The 15,315-nt window shown below is 38.8% G+C and overlaps 1 protein-coding gene across 1 annotated transcript in view; it reads left to right on the top strand.

The window, feature by feature from the left end:
• The window catches only part of slc8a4a (solute carrier family 8 member 4a), a 41,601-nt gene extending 26,663 nt beyond the window's left edge, over nucleotides 1-14,938 (top strand). Inside the window, exons 7-9 of the mRNA XM_058077810.1 lie at nucleotides 4,945-5,044; nucleotides 6,876-7,148; nucleotides 12,105-14,938. Coding sequence (XP_057933793.1) covers nucleotides 4,945-5,044; nucleotides 6,876-7,148; nucleotides 12,105-12,484 — 753 coding nt within the window. The 3' untranslated portion in view covers nucleotides 12,485-14,938. The remainder of the gene's footprint in view (nucleotides 1-4,944; nucleotides 5,045-6,875; nucleotides 7,149-12,104) is intronic.
• Nucleotides 14,939-15,315: the final 377 nt, after the last annotated feature.

Here is a 15,315-nt window from a genome sequence, read left to right as displayed (position 1 = left end):
TTTTTAAATGCGGGGAAGAGCAAATCTGATACTAATAATAGTAAAATTATTTTTATTTTTTAATATAGCTTATTAGGAGAAATAAAATAAAGTTGTCATTTTTGGAAAATTAGGCTTTGGAAAAAGCCAAGAGAATAAAGTACAAATATTATGGACATAAAATCATAATTATGACAAAATATTTACAAGAAATTCCAAACTACATTTTTAAATGTAATTTTAAAATCCAAAATGAAAAAAAAAGCTGAAATCTTACGAGAATAAAGCCAAATCGTTATATTTTAGGAGAAAAAAAAGGAGGAAAAGTTCTAATATTACGAGAATAAAGTGCACAAAAAATTGAAATTAAATAATTTCTTTTTAAAAAGATGAAATGAAAAAGAAAACAGCTGTAATTTCATGAGAATAAAGTCAAAATATTAAGCCAAAATAGTCATATTAAAAGGGAGAATAGCTGTAATATTGTGGGACTAAAGTCAAAAGAAAAATCCTAAATATTATTTCAGAAGAAAATATTTGGAAAATTTTCTGTGGGCAAAGAGCAAAGTTGATAATAATAATAATACACCTTTTCACCTATGAGCCATTTATTTCTTGAAATATATATATATATAACTTCTTAGCATTTTTTGGAAAATTATGTTTTGGAAAAAGCCAAGAGAATAAAATCCAGATATTATGGACACAAAGTCATAATTATGACAAAATATTTACAAGAATTTTTTTATGTAATTTTAATATACAAAATGGAAAAAAATGATATTTTATGAGAATAAAGTCAAAATATTAAACCAAAAAGTTATATTTTACAAAAAAAGGAGGAAAGGATCTAATATTAGCAAAGTTGATAATAATAATAATAATAATAATAATACACTTTTTCACCTATGTGCCATTTTTTCCTGAAATATATATATCAAACTTCTTAGCATGTTTGGTCATCTCTGTGTGGAGTTTGCATGTTCTCCCCGTGCATGCGTGGGTTTTCTCCGGGTACTTCGGTTTCCTCCCACATTCCAAAAACATTCTAGGTTAATTAGCCACTCTAAATTGTCCATAGGTATGAATGTGAGTGTGAATGGTTGTTTGTCTATATGTGCCCTGTGATTGGCTGGCCACCAGTCCAGGGTGTACCCCGCCTCTCGCTGGGATAGGCTCCAGCACCCCCATGACCCTGGTGAGGATAAGCGGTATAGAAAATGGATGGATGTATTAATGAATGAACTTCTTAGCATATCTATAAAATACCTACCTTTCATTTTTCACGATGTGGTCCCCGCTGGTAAACGTTTGGACACCCCCGATAGGGCTGACTGATACAGGACTTGGCCAAGGACTGGTCCACAGGACTCCAAGTGACCACAGGGTGGTGGTGCTCACTCAATAAAAATATACCAAGCGGTCCTCCCTTTTCTATGCTGCTTTTTCCCTGCAGAACCACACGGGGGGAGTGGAGCCTCCAGTGAAATGATTTCCTGGGGGGGGCTTGGACACCATACAGTTAAAGGTATTGAAAAAAGGCTTCCCATGTGGCATTTAGCGAGGGGGCAAAGTACATGTCAATACCAAGTCTAACCACCGCTTGCCTTACACAGCCTGACACATCCTGACTCCTCACATTGATTAATCGTGATTAATCAGGTTGCCAGCTGAACGCACCACCGCACCATTGGGCCTTCTTTTGTTGTGACCAGGCCTATGGAGTAGATGAGTGTGGAATAGACAGTACAGCTGGGTGGAGAATGAATTGGGGGGCCAATTGGCTCCGGCATCCCCCATTAAGCTGAGTGCACTCCTGGCTTTGACACAGATGACGGACATCGGATCATGGAAGTGCATAGACGGAATGGGAAACGCAGGTAGAATACACCAGATGCCCGCTTTCATCATCGGAGAATGGCCAAAATCTGCAAGGAAATTGATGTTCCCTTCTAAGATTAGATTAGAGCAGGGGTCGGCAACCTTTACTATGAAAAGAGCCATTTTACCCCCTTGCCCACTAAAGAAAAATAGCCTGGAGCCGCAAACATAGTATGTTTAAAACAACATTGGAGGGAATTTGGGGGAATCAAAGTAGTTCAGATAAGAAAAGACGAGTTGGAGTACTCTTGCTAGTATTGGAGATAAACTTACATAAATGTACGTGTGAACTTACTTGATTTGTTTACTCTGCCGCAAACAGGTTCCCATGCAGCAGTTTTTTTAAATTATCTCAAATTTATTTTTTAGAATTGTCAAATAGCTCTGGGAAAGTATTACTTATTTTCCTTCATGTTTACCTGTGTGAGAGAGAACTGAATAGCATCCTGTCTGTTCATCCAATCACCAGTCAGAACTCGGCCAGGATGCATTCATGGTCTCACACAAAGTTGGATTACAAAGACATGCATTTTCCCCACTCGGGTGTTTAAAAATCTTCAAGCATTGCAAAGCGGCTGCACGGCGGGCGAGTGTTTAGTGCGCAGACCTCACAGCGAGGAGACCCGAGTTCAATCCCACCCTCGGCCATCTCTGTGTGGAGTTTGCATGTTCTCCCTGTGCATGCGTGGGTTTTCTCCGGGTACTCCGGTTTCCTCCCACATTCCAAAAACATGCTAGGTTAATTGGCCACTCCAAATTGTCCATAGGTATGAATGTGAGTGTGAATGGTTGTTTGTCTATATGTGCCCTGTGATTGGCTGGCCACCAGTCCAGGGTGTACCCCGCCTCTCGCCCAAAGACAGCTGGGATAGGCTCCAGCACCCCCGCGACCCTTGTGAGGAAAAGCGGTAGAAAATGAATGAATGAATGCAAAGGGAGCCACAACAAAGAGGCTGAAGAGCCACATGCGGCTCTGGAGCCGTGGGTTGCTGACCCCTGGATTAGAGCCTCGCACATGTATCTTAAACGCAAAACCATAATAATGTAAGATGATGGGTGAACAGATGGAGTCACATGACATGGAGTCACGGTTAGTCTTTTGTTCAAATTTGTAGCAAAATGTTGCCTTGGTTTGCATGCTTTGTCTGGTTATTGTAAGTCCAACTGGGTTCTTAAAGGGACCTGTTATGCTTTTTCCATTTTTCTCATCTATAAATGTTGTTAATGTTGTGGCGTCACAGTGAGTCGCACCTCTTATGTGGGCGTGCCTGAGTACAAGCTGAGTGGGACCATTCACAGCGGAGTGGGCGAGATGCGGGTCGTGGGTGGGATAAATTCAATCTAAGGAAATCCAGCTGGGATAGATGTAGATTCTGAAAGTATCGGAAAGCTTTCTGTGTGGGTTATTGTGTGTAGCTGCTCTATAGGAGTCCACAACTCGATGCAAAGGGCCCAAAATGAGTATATTGGGTTATAGCATTCCTTGTTAGCAGCCTTTTAGCTTGCTAATACACGGAAACAGGCACCGGGGGTTAGCTCTGTCGCTAGTCTATTAAGTTATTTGCTAACTTTTTCTGTTTCACTTTGTTTTGCTTTGTTCTGTTTATTATTAATATTGGACTTTTTTTAATAACACATTTTTACTATTAGATTTCAACTAGATGCTATTGGTATTATTTTTCCTCATCATATTTAGTTCGATTCCACCCTCGGCCATCTCTGTGTGGAGTTTGCATGTTCTCCTCATGCATGCGTGGGTTTTCTCCGGGTACTCCGGTTTCCTCCCACATTCCAAAAACATGCTAGGTTAATTGGCTACTCCAAATTGTCCATAGGTATGAATGTGAGTGTGAATGGTTGTTTGTCTATATGTGCCCTGTGATTGGCTGGACACCAGGGTGTACCCCGCCTCCCGCCCGATGACAGTTGGGATAGGCTCCAGCACCCCCGCGACCCTCGTGAGGATAAGCGGTAGAAAATGAATGAATGAGTATTTATTCTCCTAAAATTGCAACTTTTTTCTCATTAGAACATGACTTTTTCCTCTTAAAAATGTTTTTTCTCATAAAATTCTTTTATTTCTGCATTTTTTGAGGGAGGGGGGGGTTATTTTCCAATTTTTTGTGTAAATGTTCTTCTCATAATTATGATTTTATTCCCATAATACTTTGACTTTACTTTCTTAAGATCAAGCTAATTTTATTTCATTTGTAGTTTTGTTTGTTTCTCATAATATTACAATTTTAAACTATTTTAATGTCCTTTTTTAATCTCATACTATTACATCTTTATTCTCGTAAAGTTTTTCTCATTTGATTCCAACTGTTATCTTTTATAAGTTTTCTTGTTTAATCCTATTTTTAGTTCCGCGGGCCAGTCAAAAAACAGCCGTGTCCATTTGGGGCCCCCGGGCCGCACTTTGGACACCCACAGTGTTATGAATTAGAAAGACATTTCAGAGCAAAACAAGAAGAAGGCAAAGTGAGTTCCCACGGGGATTAGCAGTAACACTGTAGCAACACCATAAGCATTCATTCCAGTGGACAACAAACATTAAAGCCCAGCAACAATGTGGCAACAGCCAGTATTTTGTCAGAGTTTTGTTAGTGGGCGTGCTTGCAGCTAAGGACGTTTGTTCTCCGGCTGTTTGCCAGAGTTGCCGGCAGCGATAAAGCAAAGCGAGTCCACAGCACTATTTCTAAGGCAAGGCAGTGAAATGTTATTATAACGTTATTACGTAAACGTATGTTATTATTATAACGTGTCTTTAAGCCCCTGCTTGTGTTCCTTCTTTTAGTGCTGCATCATCTCCAGGCTCAATCAGCCCAAATTCCTCCTTCATTTGCTCCCGTTTCCCATCCACAGAAGCCATTTCCTCCTCTTTCAGTGTGTCATGTTGGACCACTGTAACGCTTCACGCGCAAATACTCTATTTTGGTGGAAAGACGACATAATGCCGACAAAGAGGCTTTTCCCCCGCGGGACGCTTGGTTCTGGGCTCCCTTGGATGGGTCTTGGTGACTCACTGTGCTCCAAACTGTGATAGAAGGTTTTTAATGTTGCTGCTTTTGTGTTGCTCCGCAGAGCACGGTTGACAAGCTGATTAAAAAGACCAACCTGGCTCTGGTGGTGGGGAGCAGCAGCTGGAGGGAACAGTTTGTTAGCGCTGTCACTGTCAGTGCAGGTGAGTTGTCTCAGCGCTTCGCTCTGCTATGACCTCTGCAAGGTCACGCCCGACATCTTGGTCTGGCAGTCAGCTGATACGCACGCACCGGTCCCACCCGTCTGTTATTAATATTATTAATAATCATTATTACATTATTATTACCAAAAATAGTAACCTATTGTATAAATATTACTAACAAATATCATTGCATATTATTAATGATAGGAAATAATAGTAAAAATCACATTTCACATTGATTCCATTATTAGTATTAATAGCATTTGGTATTAAATAATATTAATTATTATAACAATTATTAATTATTAATGTTGTCATATTTTATTAATATCATATAGAATATATTGTATTATTTAATTAATTTATTTGTATTATTATTATTATATTATTGTATTATTATTTGTATTGTTTTTAATTATTTATCTAATTCTAAATAACATATCAATTATTTGTATTGTATTACTACTATAATAATATGAATAAATTAATAAATATGAAGTATAATTCATATTTAATCCTAAATTTAAATACATATTAAATCATTACAATTAAATATGATAAAAACTATAAAAACATGAAATAGGCGGCTAACTAATATATAGACTGATGAATGATCATGAATGATGAATGATGAATTTTTACGGACTCTGTGGGAGAGAAATATGGGGGGGGGGGCTTCCAAAGTGAGTTTTGGAAAGGTAGGTGTCTTTATTTATAAATTGAATATTGTGCTAGTTAGCATACAAAACCTGTGTACATTTAAACACGGTTTTTAATATCATTAGAGCCCTCTGAAATAACATGAAATAACACCCCTATAGTCATCTTTACACTCTTACTACCCAAAAAAAGAGAAAATGAAACATTAATAGGACACATATTAAAGACTCACACATCCATGATCATTCCTGCAGTGGTTATTGTCCTAGTGATCAGTGTCAAACACTGCATATCACCTCATATCACCTCATATCACAACATCTTGAATGCGTCTTCTGAATGCCTTAGATGTGTATTGTCCGTCATTTAGACATTTTTATGCTTGAAAATGTTTCATTGAGGCAAAAAAAAGTACAATTTGGCCATATTCAACCACAAAACAGTATGATATTGGTAAATATCACAAAGTTGGCAACATTGATCCCTCCTGCTGCATCTTCTTATTCTAGTACGGCACGCGTGAGGTGTGTCAAGAAGAGTTACGATGCCATCTACTGCACAGACTTGGAAGGACAAGCGCCATTCACAGACAGTGCCATGATCATGTGCCAATGAGCAAGGGCAAGCAGGCAGCGCCAAATGTATTTGTGGCGGTCCAAAGGAATATATGGGAAATGCTGTACATTCATTGCCACTGATAGCATTGTTGTTTTGGGAGAAACTGTCACCTGAAACACAAATATATTTCTACACCCCCCCCGACCCCCCAACCAAGCCAGACAGTTCATAAAAAATGCATGCTCCCCATCATTAAAAAGTGAACCGGACCAGACTTTCCCCGCCTGCACAATTAATGGCTATCAAGTATTTATGGCCATGTTTGCGCTTTTTACATATTTTTAATGCCGTTCATTTGGCTTTTGAACCTTTTAGACGTAACATCAGGGCTAAAAGATGACGCACACATTGAATGTATCATCTTTTTCATTGTTTTTCTCTTTCCGGTTGACATAAGCTTGTGTATAAATAGAAAGCACACTTGTGGCCATGATACAGCCCCCCCCCAATGAATCATACGCTATTCTAATGAGACGCAATAGAAAAAAGAGGCATTCATGATGCAGTTCTAAACACCATTCACGGTTGCATGATATCCAATGTGTCGTTCCAGGCGACGACGACGAGGAAGAGAGCGGCGAGGAGCGTTTGCCCTCCTGCTTTGACTACATCATGCACTTCCTGACCGTTTTCTGGAAAGTGCTGTTCGCTTTCGTCCCGCCCACTGAGTACTGGAACGGCTGGGCCTGCTTCTTCGTCTCCATCTCCTTAATTGGCATCCTGACGGCTGTGACCGGCGACCTGGCCTCTCATTTCGGGTGCACCGTCGGGCTGAAGGACTCGGTCACCGCTGTGGTGTTCGTGGCCCTGGGCACGTCCGTCCCAGGTGGGTGTCTGCTGCTGTTAACGGTGATGTTTGTCGGCACCGCAGGAGCAGCTGCTCCTGAAGAACCGTGTGACCTTTGCCTCGCTGTCTTTCTTAACAAGTCGTGGAGCTGACAGTGCTGGCTCAGCTATGGGAGGCCGTTTAGGGCAAAACACATCAAAAAAATCTGTCCACACACACACTGATAATGGGTACACGCACCAACAACAGGCGCATACACACAAATAAACACTCACTCTGTTTAAACTTAGGTTATTCAGCGTGCGAGTGTGTGTGAGGAAAAATACATTTGGTGCACCCGGAAGCCTAGTTCAGTGTAACTGGAACCTGAACCTGAGTTGTGAGTTTCAGAATAAAATACACTCATGCTAAACATGCTAAAACTCAAAATTACCAAGCAAGCGAGGTGGTTTGTTTTTATGGATCATAAATGTATGCAAAATACTTGTCTCTCAAGTATGAAGTTTTTATAGCAAAGCCTATAAAAATGTAAAAAATATATATATAATTTGGTAATGTAATTGGTTTAATGGTTTAATGTAAATGGTTTTATTTCATTTGAACATGCATCAGATTACAATTGAGGGCATCCCATAATCAGTTCACAGTTCCACATGTCCAAAAGGAGTAGGAAGAAGCAAAGCTTATTAAATCCTACCCCTCCATCTGGTACTTTTACAATCAGTAACTGTTACATTTGTTCACTTCCTGCTTTCCTAATATAGTTTAAGTTTTTTTTGTTGTTCTTTTTCTTTTTTCATGTACCGAAGTAGGAGGTGACATGAGCATCCAATGCCATAATGGGTACCATAGTAAGTGTCAATATAGTGATATATATAGCACATCATGACTGGTTCAAGACTCTTCATCCTTGTATTTAGCAAACATCAACTGCTTGTATTGTTTCTTGAATTGGCTCATCGTTGTGCATTGTTTGAGGTCCTTACTCAATCCATTCCATAGTTTGATTCCACATACTGAAATGCTATGGCTAGCATAACATAGTCCTAGCATAGAAGTGTTTCAAATGTACTTCTTCCCTGAGATCATATTTCTCCTCTCTTGTAGAGAAGTATTGGATGACATTTTTAGCTAATTGCTTATTTGTAGCCTTATGCATTATTTTAGCTGTTTGAAGATGAACTATATCAGCAAGTTGAAGTATTTGTGATTTTAGAAATAAGGAGTTAGTATGTTCTCTGTAGGCGGCATTATGAATTATCCTTACTGACCTTTTTTGCAGTACATTTAGCCAGTGAAGATTGCTTTTAAAGTTATTACAGTTATTATAGTTATTATAATAACTGTTACAGTTATTGCAGTTATTATAGTTATTATAATAACTTATAGTTATTATAATAACTAATAACTATAAAAGCAATCTTCACTGGCTAAATGCACTGCAAAAAAGGTCAGTAAGGATAATTCATAATTCATAATTTAATAGATATTTTATTACAAACTTCAATTGTACAAAACAGTATAAGCAGAATTACAGGAACATAAAGGTGCAATTCTACAGAACAATATCAACATAAATAAGAAAAAGTCATTAACAAGGAAAGGGATGTGCGAGGGATATTGCTTGAAAATAAGAACAACAAAATAAAAACAATAGAAAAAATGTCACTTAAGCTTGTTCTTCATATGAATTGTTTTTAGAATTGTATTTTCCTAATAAAGAAAGTAAAAAAAACAAAATGTAAGACACCACCACAGCTACTTCCGATTTTCTCGCTTCAAAATAATGTTCTCAATTTTATACATTTTTATAGGCTTTGCTATAAAAACACATTTTTAAAAACTTGCTAATTTTGAGTTTTAGCATGTTTAGCGTCAGTGTGTTTTATTCTGATGCTCACAACTCAGTTTCAGGTGTTTTCCGGTGACACTTAACTGAGCTTCCGGGCGCACCGAGTTTATTTTTCCACACATACACACGCGCACGCGCATGCTGAATAAGTTTAAACAGACAAGAAAACTACTACTCCTGTGTGAATGTTGGTCCGTGTGAACCCATTATCAGTGTGTGTGTGTGTGAATTGTGTTTGTGTGTACAGATTTTGATGTGTTTTGCCCCTTTTTGGGGGGTATATGTGCCCAAAATCAGTGTGTGTGTGTGCAGATGTTTGATATGTTTGGTTCTAAACGGCCTCCAATACTCATCTGCAGTGTCTTCAACATGATGGAAATCTTTCTATCTTAGCTATGATTTGGGTGAGGTATTTTATTTTTCGTCATGGGTTGAGTTGTTTATTCATATATGCCACCTGAGCGGCCGCTTGCCACTAGAGGGCGCCATAGACCCTGATATGATCAGCCATTAACGATTGATGACTGAAAAAAACTCACATATTTTTCATTTAGAGGTGAAAACAACATGCAAACCAGAGAGCTGTCTGTGGGCGACAAATAACCACTTAATGCACCACCATAATGCACTTATACATCGCGTCTTCAGCATAGGCGGTCATCAAACACAACAACATACTTGCTCACGGTGCAACAAAATGAAAACACAACACATCCACAGCAAGTTCAAGTTCAGTTCCTACCTTCCATCACATAGATCAACTGTTACTACTACCACTATGCGGGTAATAAACAACTGAGCACTAAACAAATTTCCCCACTGAGGGACGAATAAAGGCATATCTTATTTCCAAATACCCGCCAGGTATGCTGGGTAGTCCAGCTGCAACAACAATATGAACTATCAACAATAAAACATTGGGCTGTCAAGACTTAAACCTCCTCAGCATGTTTTGCAATCGAGCAAAAATGCGACAAACACAGCAAAATGTTGGGAGAAAGAGTACCACAAGCTACCCAGCATGCCTTGTGGCAGGGATATCTGGGTGTTTTGTTTTTTTGCCATGGGTATTGTGCGTAGATATTTATTTGTATGCCCACGTGGTGCAGTAGGTGTGTTACTTTGTGTCTTGTGTTTGTCGACGTGTTGTGTTGTTTGGATGACTTTTTTGTACAAGCTACAGCTACAGATTGCATCTGACTTTGTGAATTTGTGAATGATAAACCAATGGTTAGCCATTACTGCATTGGTCGCAGTCTCTGGGATCAATAACAATCAGCCGTAATCTTTAGATGTATCACAAGGTCTTGCAAGGCTAGCAACTGTTTGACAGCCCATCTCACGAACAATGCAAGAGCAAAAACAATTGTTGCACATTAGCAACCATGCTAGCTAGACCCCGGTACAGATTTTCAACAAAATATACGTACATTATACCCATGTCATTTCAATCAGAAATCACTCCACACTCTTTATTGCTCTCTGGTTCTACCATATCTTACTTATTGTGTGGAAATATGGGCTAATAACTATAAAAGCAATCTTCACTTGCTAAATGTACTGCAAAAAAGGTCAGTAAGGATAATTCATAATGCCGCCTACAGAGAACATACTAACTCCTTATTTCTAAAATCACAAATACTTCAACTTGCTGATATAGTTCATCTTCAAACAGCTAAAATAATGCATAAGGCTAAAAATAAGCAATTAGCCAAAAATGTCATCCAATACTTCTCTACAAGAGAGGAGAAATATGATCTCAGGGAAGAAGTACATTTGAAACACTATGCTAGGACTACGTTATGCTAGCCATAGCATTTCAGTATGTGGAATCAAACTATGGAATGGATTGAGTAAGGACCTCAAACAATGCACAACGATGAGCCAATTCAAGAAACAATACAAGCAGTTGATGTTTGCTAAATACAAGGATGAAGAGTCTTGAACCAGTCATGATGTGCTATATATATCACTATATTGACACTTACTATGGTACCCATTATGGCATTGGATGCTCATATCACCTCCTACTTTGGTACGGGACAAAAAAAATAAAAATAAAAAATAAAATTACCTAATTAAAATTAATAGTTTATAAAATAAAGTTTAAAAAAAAACTTAAATTATATTAGAAAGGCAGATGGAGGGGGTAGGATTTAATAAGCTTTGCTTCTTCCTACTCCTTTTGGACATGTGGAACTGTGAACTGATTATGGGATGCACTCAATTGTAATCTGATGCATGTTCAAATGAAATTAAACCATTACCATTCCCGTTTATTAAATATTGTGTAAAACTAAATGAATACAGACCCACCATCCACCAGTATAAGCCTGGACTTTATAAATATGAATATGCATGTTAGCGCTCAATAAGGCCATGGAATGTTACCTTCATATTATACATTCCCACATACAGTAGTATCAGCATTTAGGACCAAACGAGGTGAAAGAAAAAAGGGACAACCACAGTATATGTGCAGCGTGGAACAAAGTTAGATGGTGCGTTCAAGGAAGCTGGATAAGTCGCCAATCGCAACAAACAACATTCATTCATTCATTCATTTTCTACCGCTTTTCCTCACGAGGGTCGTGGGGGAGCTGTCTTCGGGCGTAAGGCGGGGTACACCCTAGACTGGTCGCCAGCCAGTCACAGGGCACACATAGACAAACAACCATTCACACTCACATTCATACCTATGGACACTTTGGAGTAGCCAATTAACCTAGCATGTTTTTGGAATGTGGGAGGAAACCGGAGTACCCGGAGAAAACCCACACATGCACGGGGAGAACATGCAAACTCCACACAGAGATGCCCGAGGGTGGAATTGAACCCTGGTCTCCTAGCTGTGAGGTCTGTGCGCTAACCCCTAGACCACCGTGCCACCCGCAACAAACAACATAAACGTGCAAAACCTGTGGGATTTCTAGCTGGATATGTTTTTATACAAAAATTCTACATCAAAACTTGGACTTTCAGATTGAAATATGTTTTCAAATATAGCTAATATAGCTCCATCATGGAACGTATGAATTGGCGTTATTTTCTATGTTAGAAATTGCTCTGGTTGATTGCCTTCGCTTGGAAGATGGTAAGTGGACATATGCTCATTCCTCCCTGTCCTCCTTCTTGTGCTTCAGACACGTTTGCAAGTAAAGTGGCCGCCATCCAGGACCAATACGCCGATGCATCAATCGGCAACGTGACGGGCAGCAACGCCGTCAACGTCTTCCTGGGCATCGGGGTGGCGTGGACCATCGCCGCCGTATACTGGAAAACCAAAGGCAAGATGTTCAAGGTCAACCCCGGCTCTCTGGCCTTCTCTGTCACCCTCTTCACCATCATGGCGCTGGTGTGCGTGCTGGTGCTGCTCTACCGCCGCCGGCCCAGCGTTTCGGGCGGAGAGCTCGGGGGCCCACGGACAGCCAAGCTCCTCACCTTCTTCCTCTTCCTGTCCCTGTGGTTCATTTACATCCTGCTGGCCTCCTTGGAGGCCTACTGCCACGTGCCTGGCTTCTGAAGGCCCACACGCAGCCCCTTCGCTTTGTTTTTACGCTTTGATGAATGCTTTCTTTGTTTTTTTTCTGTCCACTTTCACAAATGTTTACAACCATTACACTTCCCTTCTGGTTTGCCCAATTATAGAAATTACGATTCGCGTATTACAAAAATTTCAAGAATAAAGTAGTAAACGTATGACTTTATTCTTGTAAATTTACAAGAACAAATGTCACATTTATGATAATTTTTTTAATATTATGAGAAAAAAAATCATACTGTTACTCGGAAAGTTACAAGAATAAAAGCCTACATTTATGAGAAAAATATTTTTAATATTATGAGGAAAAAAAGTGGTACTGTTAGATTTGCCCAAGACGGAGTATTAAAATAAGCCGTAAATTTACAATTTAAAAAGTCAGAAATTAACAAAAGTAAAGTCGTAAAGTTACAAGAATAAAGGCCTAAATTTCTGAGAAAAGAAGTCTTAAATTTGCGTGAAAAAAATGTCGTAATATTAACTTTGCCCAAGGCCAAAGGTCACAAAAGTCCCCCCTTTTCATAGCTGTCTCAGATTATAATCAGAGATTTTGAGAATAAAGTCGTAAATGTATGACTTTACAATAAAAAAGTTGGACATTTATGAGAAAAAAAATGTAATATTATGAGAAAAAAAGTTTCCAAAGGTCACATAAGATCCCCCTTTTCATAGCTGTCTCAGGCAATGCCTGTTACTCTGTCATAACAGGCATTTATGAAATCAAACATTTATGAGAAAAAAATTGAGAAATACATCTACAAGAAAAAAGTTGGATATTTATGAGAAAAAACATGTAATATTACGAGAATAAAGTCATAAATTAACAAGAATGTTAGGACAATCAAGTTGTAAAGCTAGAAGAATAAAGTCGTAAATTTCAGAGAAAAAAATTGTAACATTACGAAAATCCTGTCGTTAATCTATGAGAATAAAGTTGTAAATTTACAGGAAAAATCTTGCAATGTTAGGAGAATCAGGTTGTAAATCTACGAGAATAACGTCATCCATTTCAGAGAAAAAAAATGTAATATTAGTAGAATAACATCATAAATCTACGAGAATAAAGTCGTAAATTTCAGAGAAAATAACCCCCAAAACCTTATGTTACAGGCCTTGCCTGAGACAGCTATGAAAAGGAGGTACTTATGTGACTGCTAGCGTTGGGCATGAGGAGGGGGCGGGGTTTGGAAGGCGGAAGTGAGGAGGGCTAGCTATACATGCTAACCAGTTCAACTTCTTTGTTTTGCTGCCACGCCATAAATAAAAGCTTGTTTGAAGGAACAGGAAAGTTTCCTTCCTTCCTATTCTCTATTTAATATTTTCTACTTATTATTTATATCATTATTTTCTATTTACAACACTAAGACCTTATTCTTGTAATATTATAACTTTTTTCTTGTACATTTCTCATAAATTTAAGACTGTTTTTCTTTGTATGTAAGACTTTTACTCGTAAATATAAGACTTTTTTGTCATAAATGTCAAACTTTTTATCTGGTAAATGCCCGACTTCATTCTCATAAATGTACAACTTTATTCTCACAATCTGAGATTATGATTATGTTTTCAAAGTGACCCCAACACTCCGTTGTGGAAGATGGCTCCCCTCTGTGTATAGACAGTTATTTAAGTTTGTACATTTTTATGATATGACTTTATATAAAATGTAAAATTAAAAGCAGCGCAATGAAAGGAAAGATATGGGGGGTGGGAGGGGTAACATACATGCATTGATATTTACTACTCCAGCTTTACATGAAATATTCATAGTATATCATGTGACAGATGAACATTGTGTGTGCGGGTTTTGTGAAAGAGTTGGTGTGTTTGTTTTTGTTTTCTTTTGCACGCAGATAGAAGAGTTTATTGGAAATCTATTTTAAAGTACAGTATGTAAAATTTGGACAATGATGTGTTGATGTGCTTGTGTAATGTGAATGTCAGCAGTAATCTCGCAACGTTTGATATAGCCATAGTTCACCTGCATTTTCTAACAAAGAAAAAACACAAACAAAGGTCCCTGAGGGCAGAGTGCCTGCTTTAAATTGTTTACAATTTAAGGGTGTTTACATTTGTGTGACTTCTCCGACTTTCCATGGCTGTTCCAGACGTTCAGTGACACGCTCTCTTTCCTACCTTTCACACGGACACTGTGAACATTCGCAAGCGTCAGAGAAAAAAAGCACAGTCGAAAGCAAAGGCCCACTTTTGCAACGAGTATAAGCACAACAAGTGAAGTGGTTGTCTGAGACAAGTGAGACGTGTCCAAACAGAATAGTCAAAACAAAAAACTGTACCTACCTGAGTGTTATGTCAAAGATTTCTTTCTTTATTTAATTTGTAAAGCCATATTTACAAGAATACGACGATAGAAGTGTTCTATTTCAACATATTGATATGCATGTTTAATGTGTAAAAAAAGGAAATAAATGTTGGTGATTTATGAAAATGTAAGACGCCCCATTGTCTTCATTCATTCATTCATTTTCTACCGCTTTTCCTCACGTAGGTCGCGGGGGTGCTGGAGCCTATCCTAGCTGTCTTTGGGCGAGAGGCGGGGTACACCCTGGACTGGTGACTAGCCAATCACAGGGCACATATAGACAAACAACCATTCACACTCACATTCATACAATTTGGAGTGGCCAATTAACCTAGCATGTTTTTGGAATGTGGGAGGAAACCGGAGTACCCGGAGAAAACCCACGCATGCACGGGGAGAACATGCAAACTCCACACAGAGATGGCCAAGGGTGGAATTGAACCCTGGTCACCTAGCTGTGAGGTCTGCGCGCTAACCACTCGACCTGAAT

This window comes from Doryrhamphus excisus, chromosome 7 (genome assembly GCF_030265055.1).
Source record: "Doryrhamphus excisus isolate RoL2022-K1 chromosome 7, RoL_Dexc_1.0, whole genome shotgun sequence".
In the NCBI taxonomy this organism is placed as follows: Eukaryota; Metazoa; Chordata; class Actinopteri; order Syngnathiformes; family Syngnathidae; genus Doryrhamphus; species Doryrhamphus excisus.
This window is presented reverse-complemented; position numbering and strand designations above follow the sequence as displayed.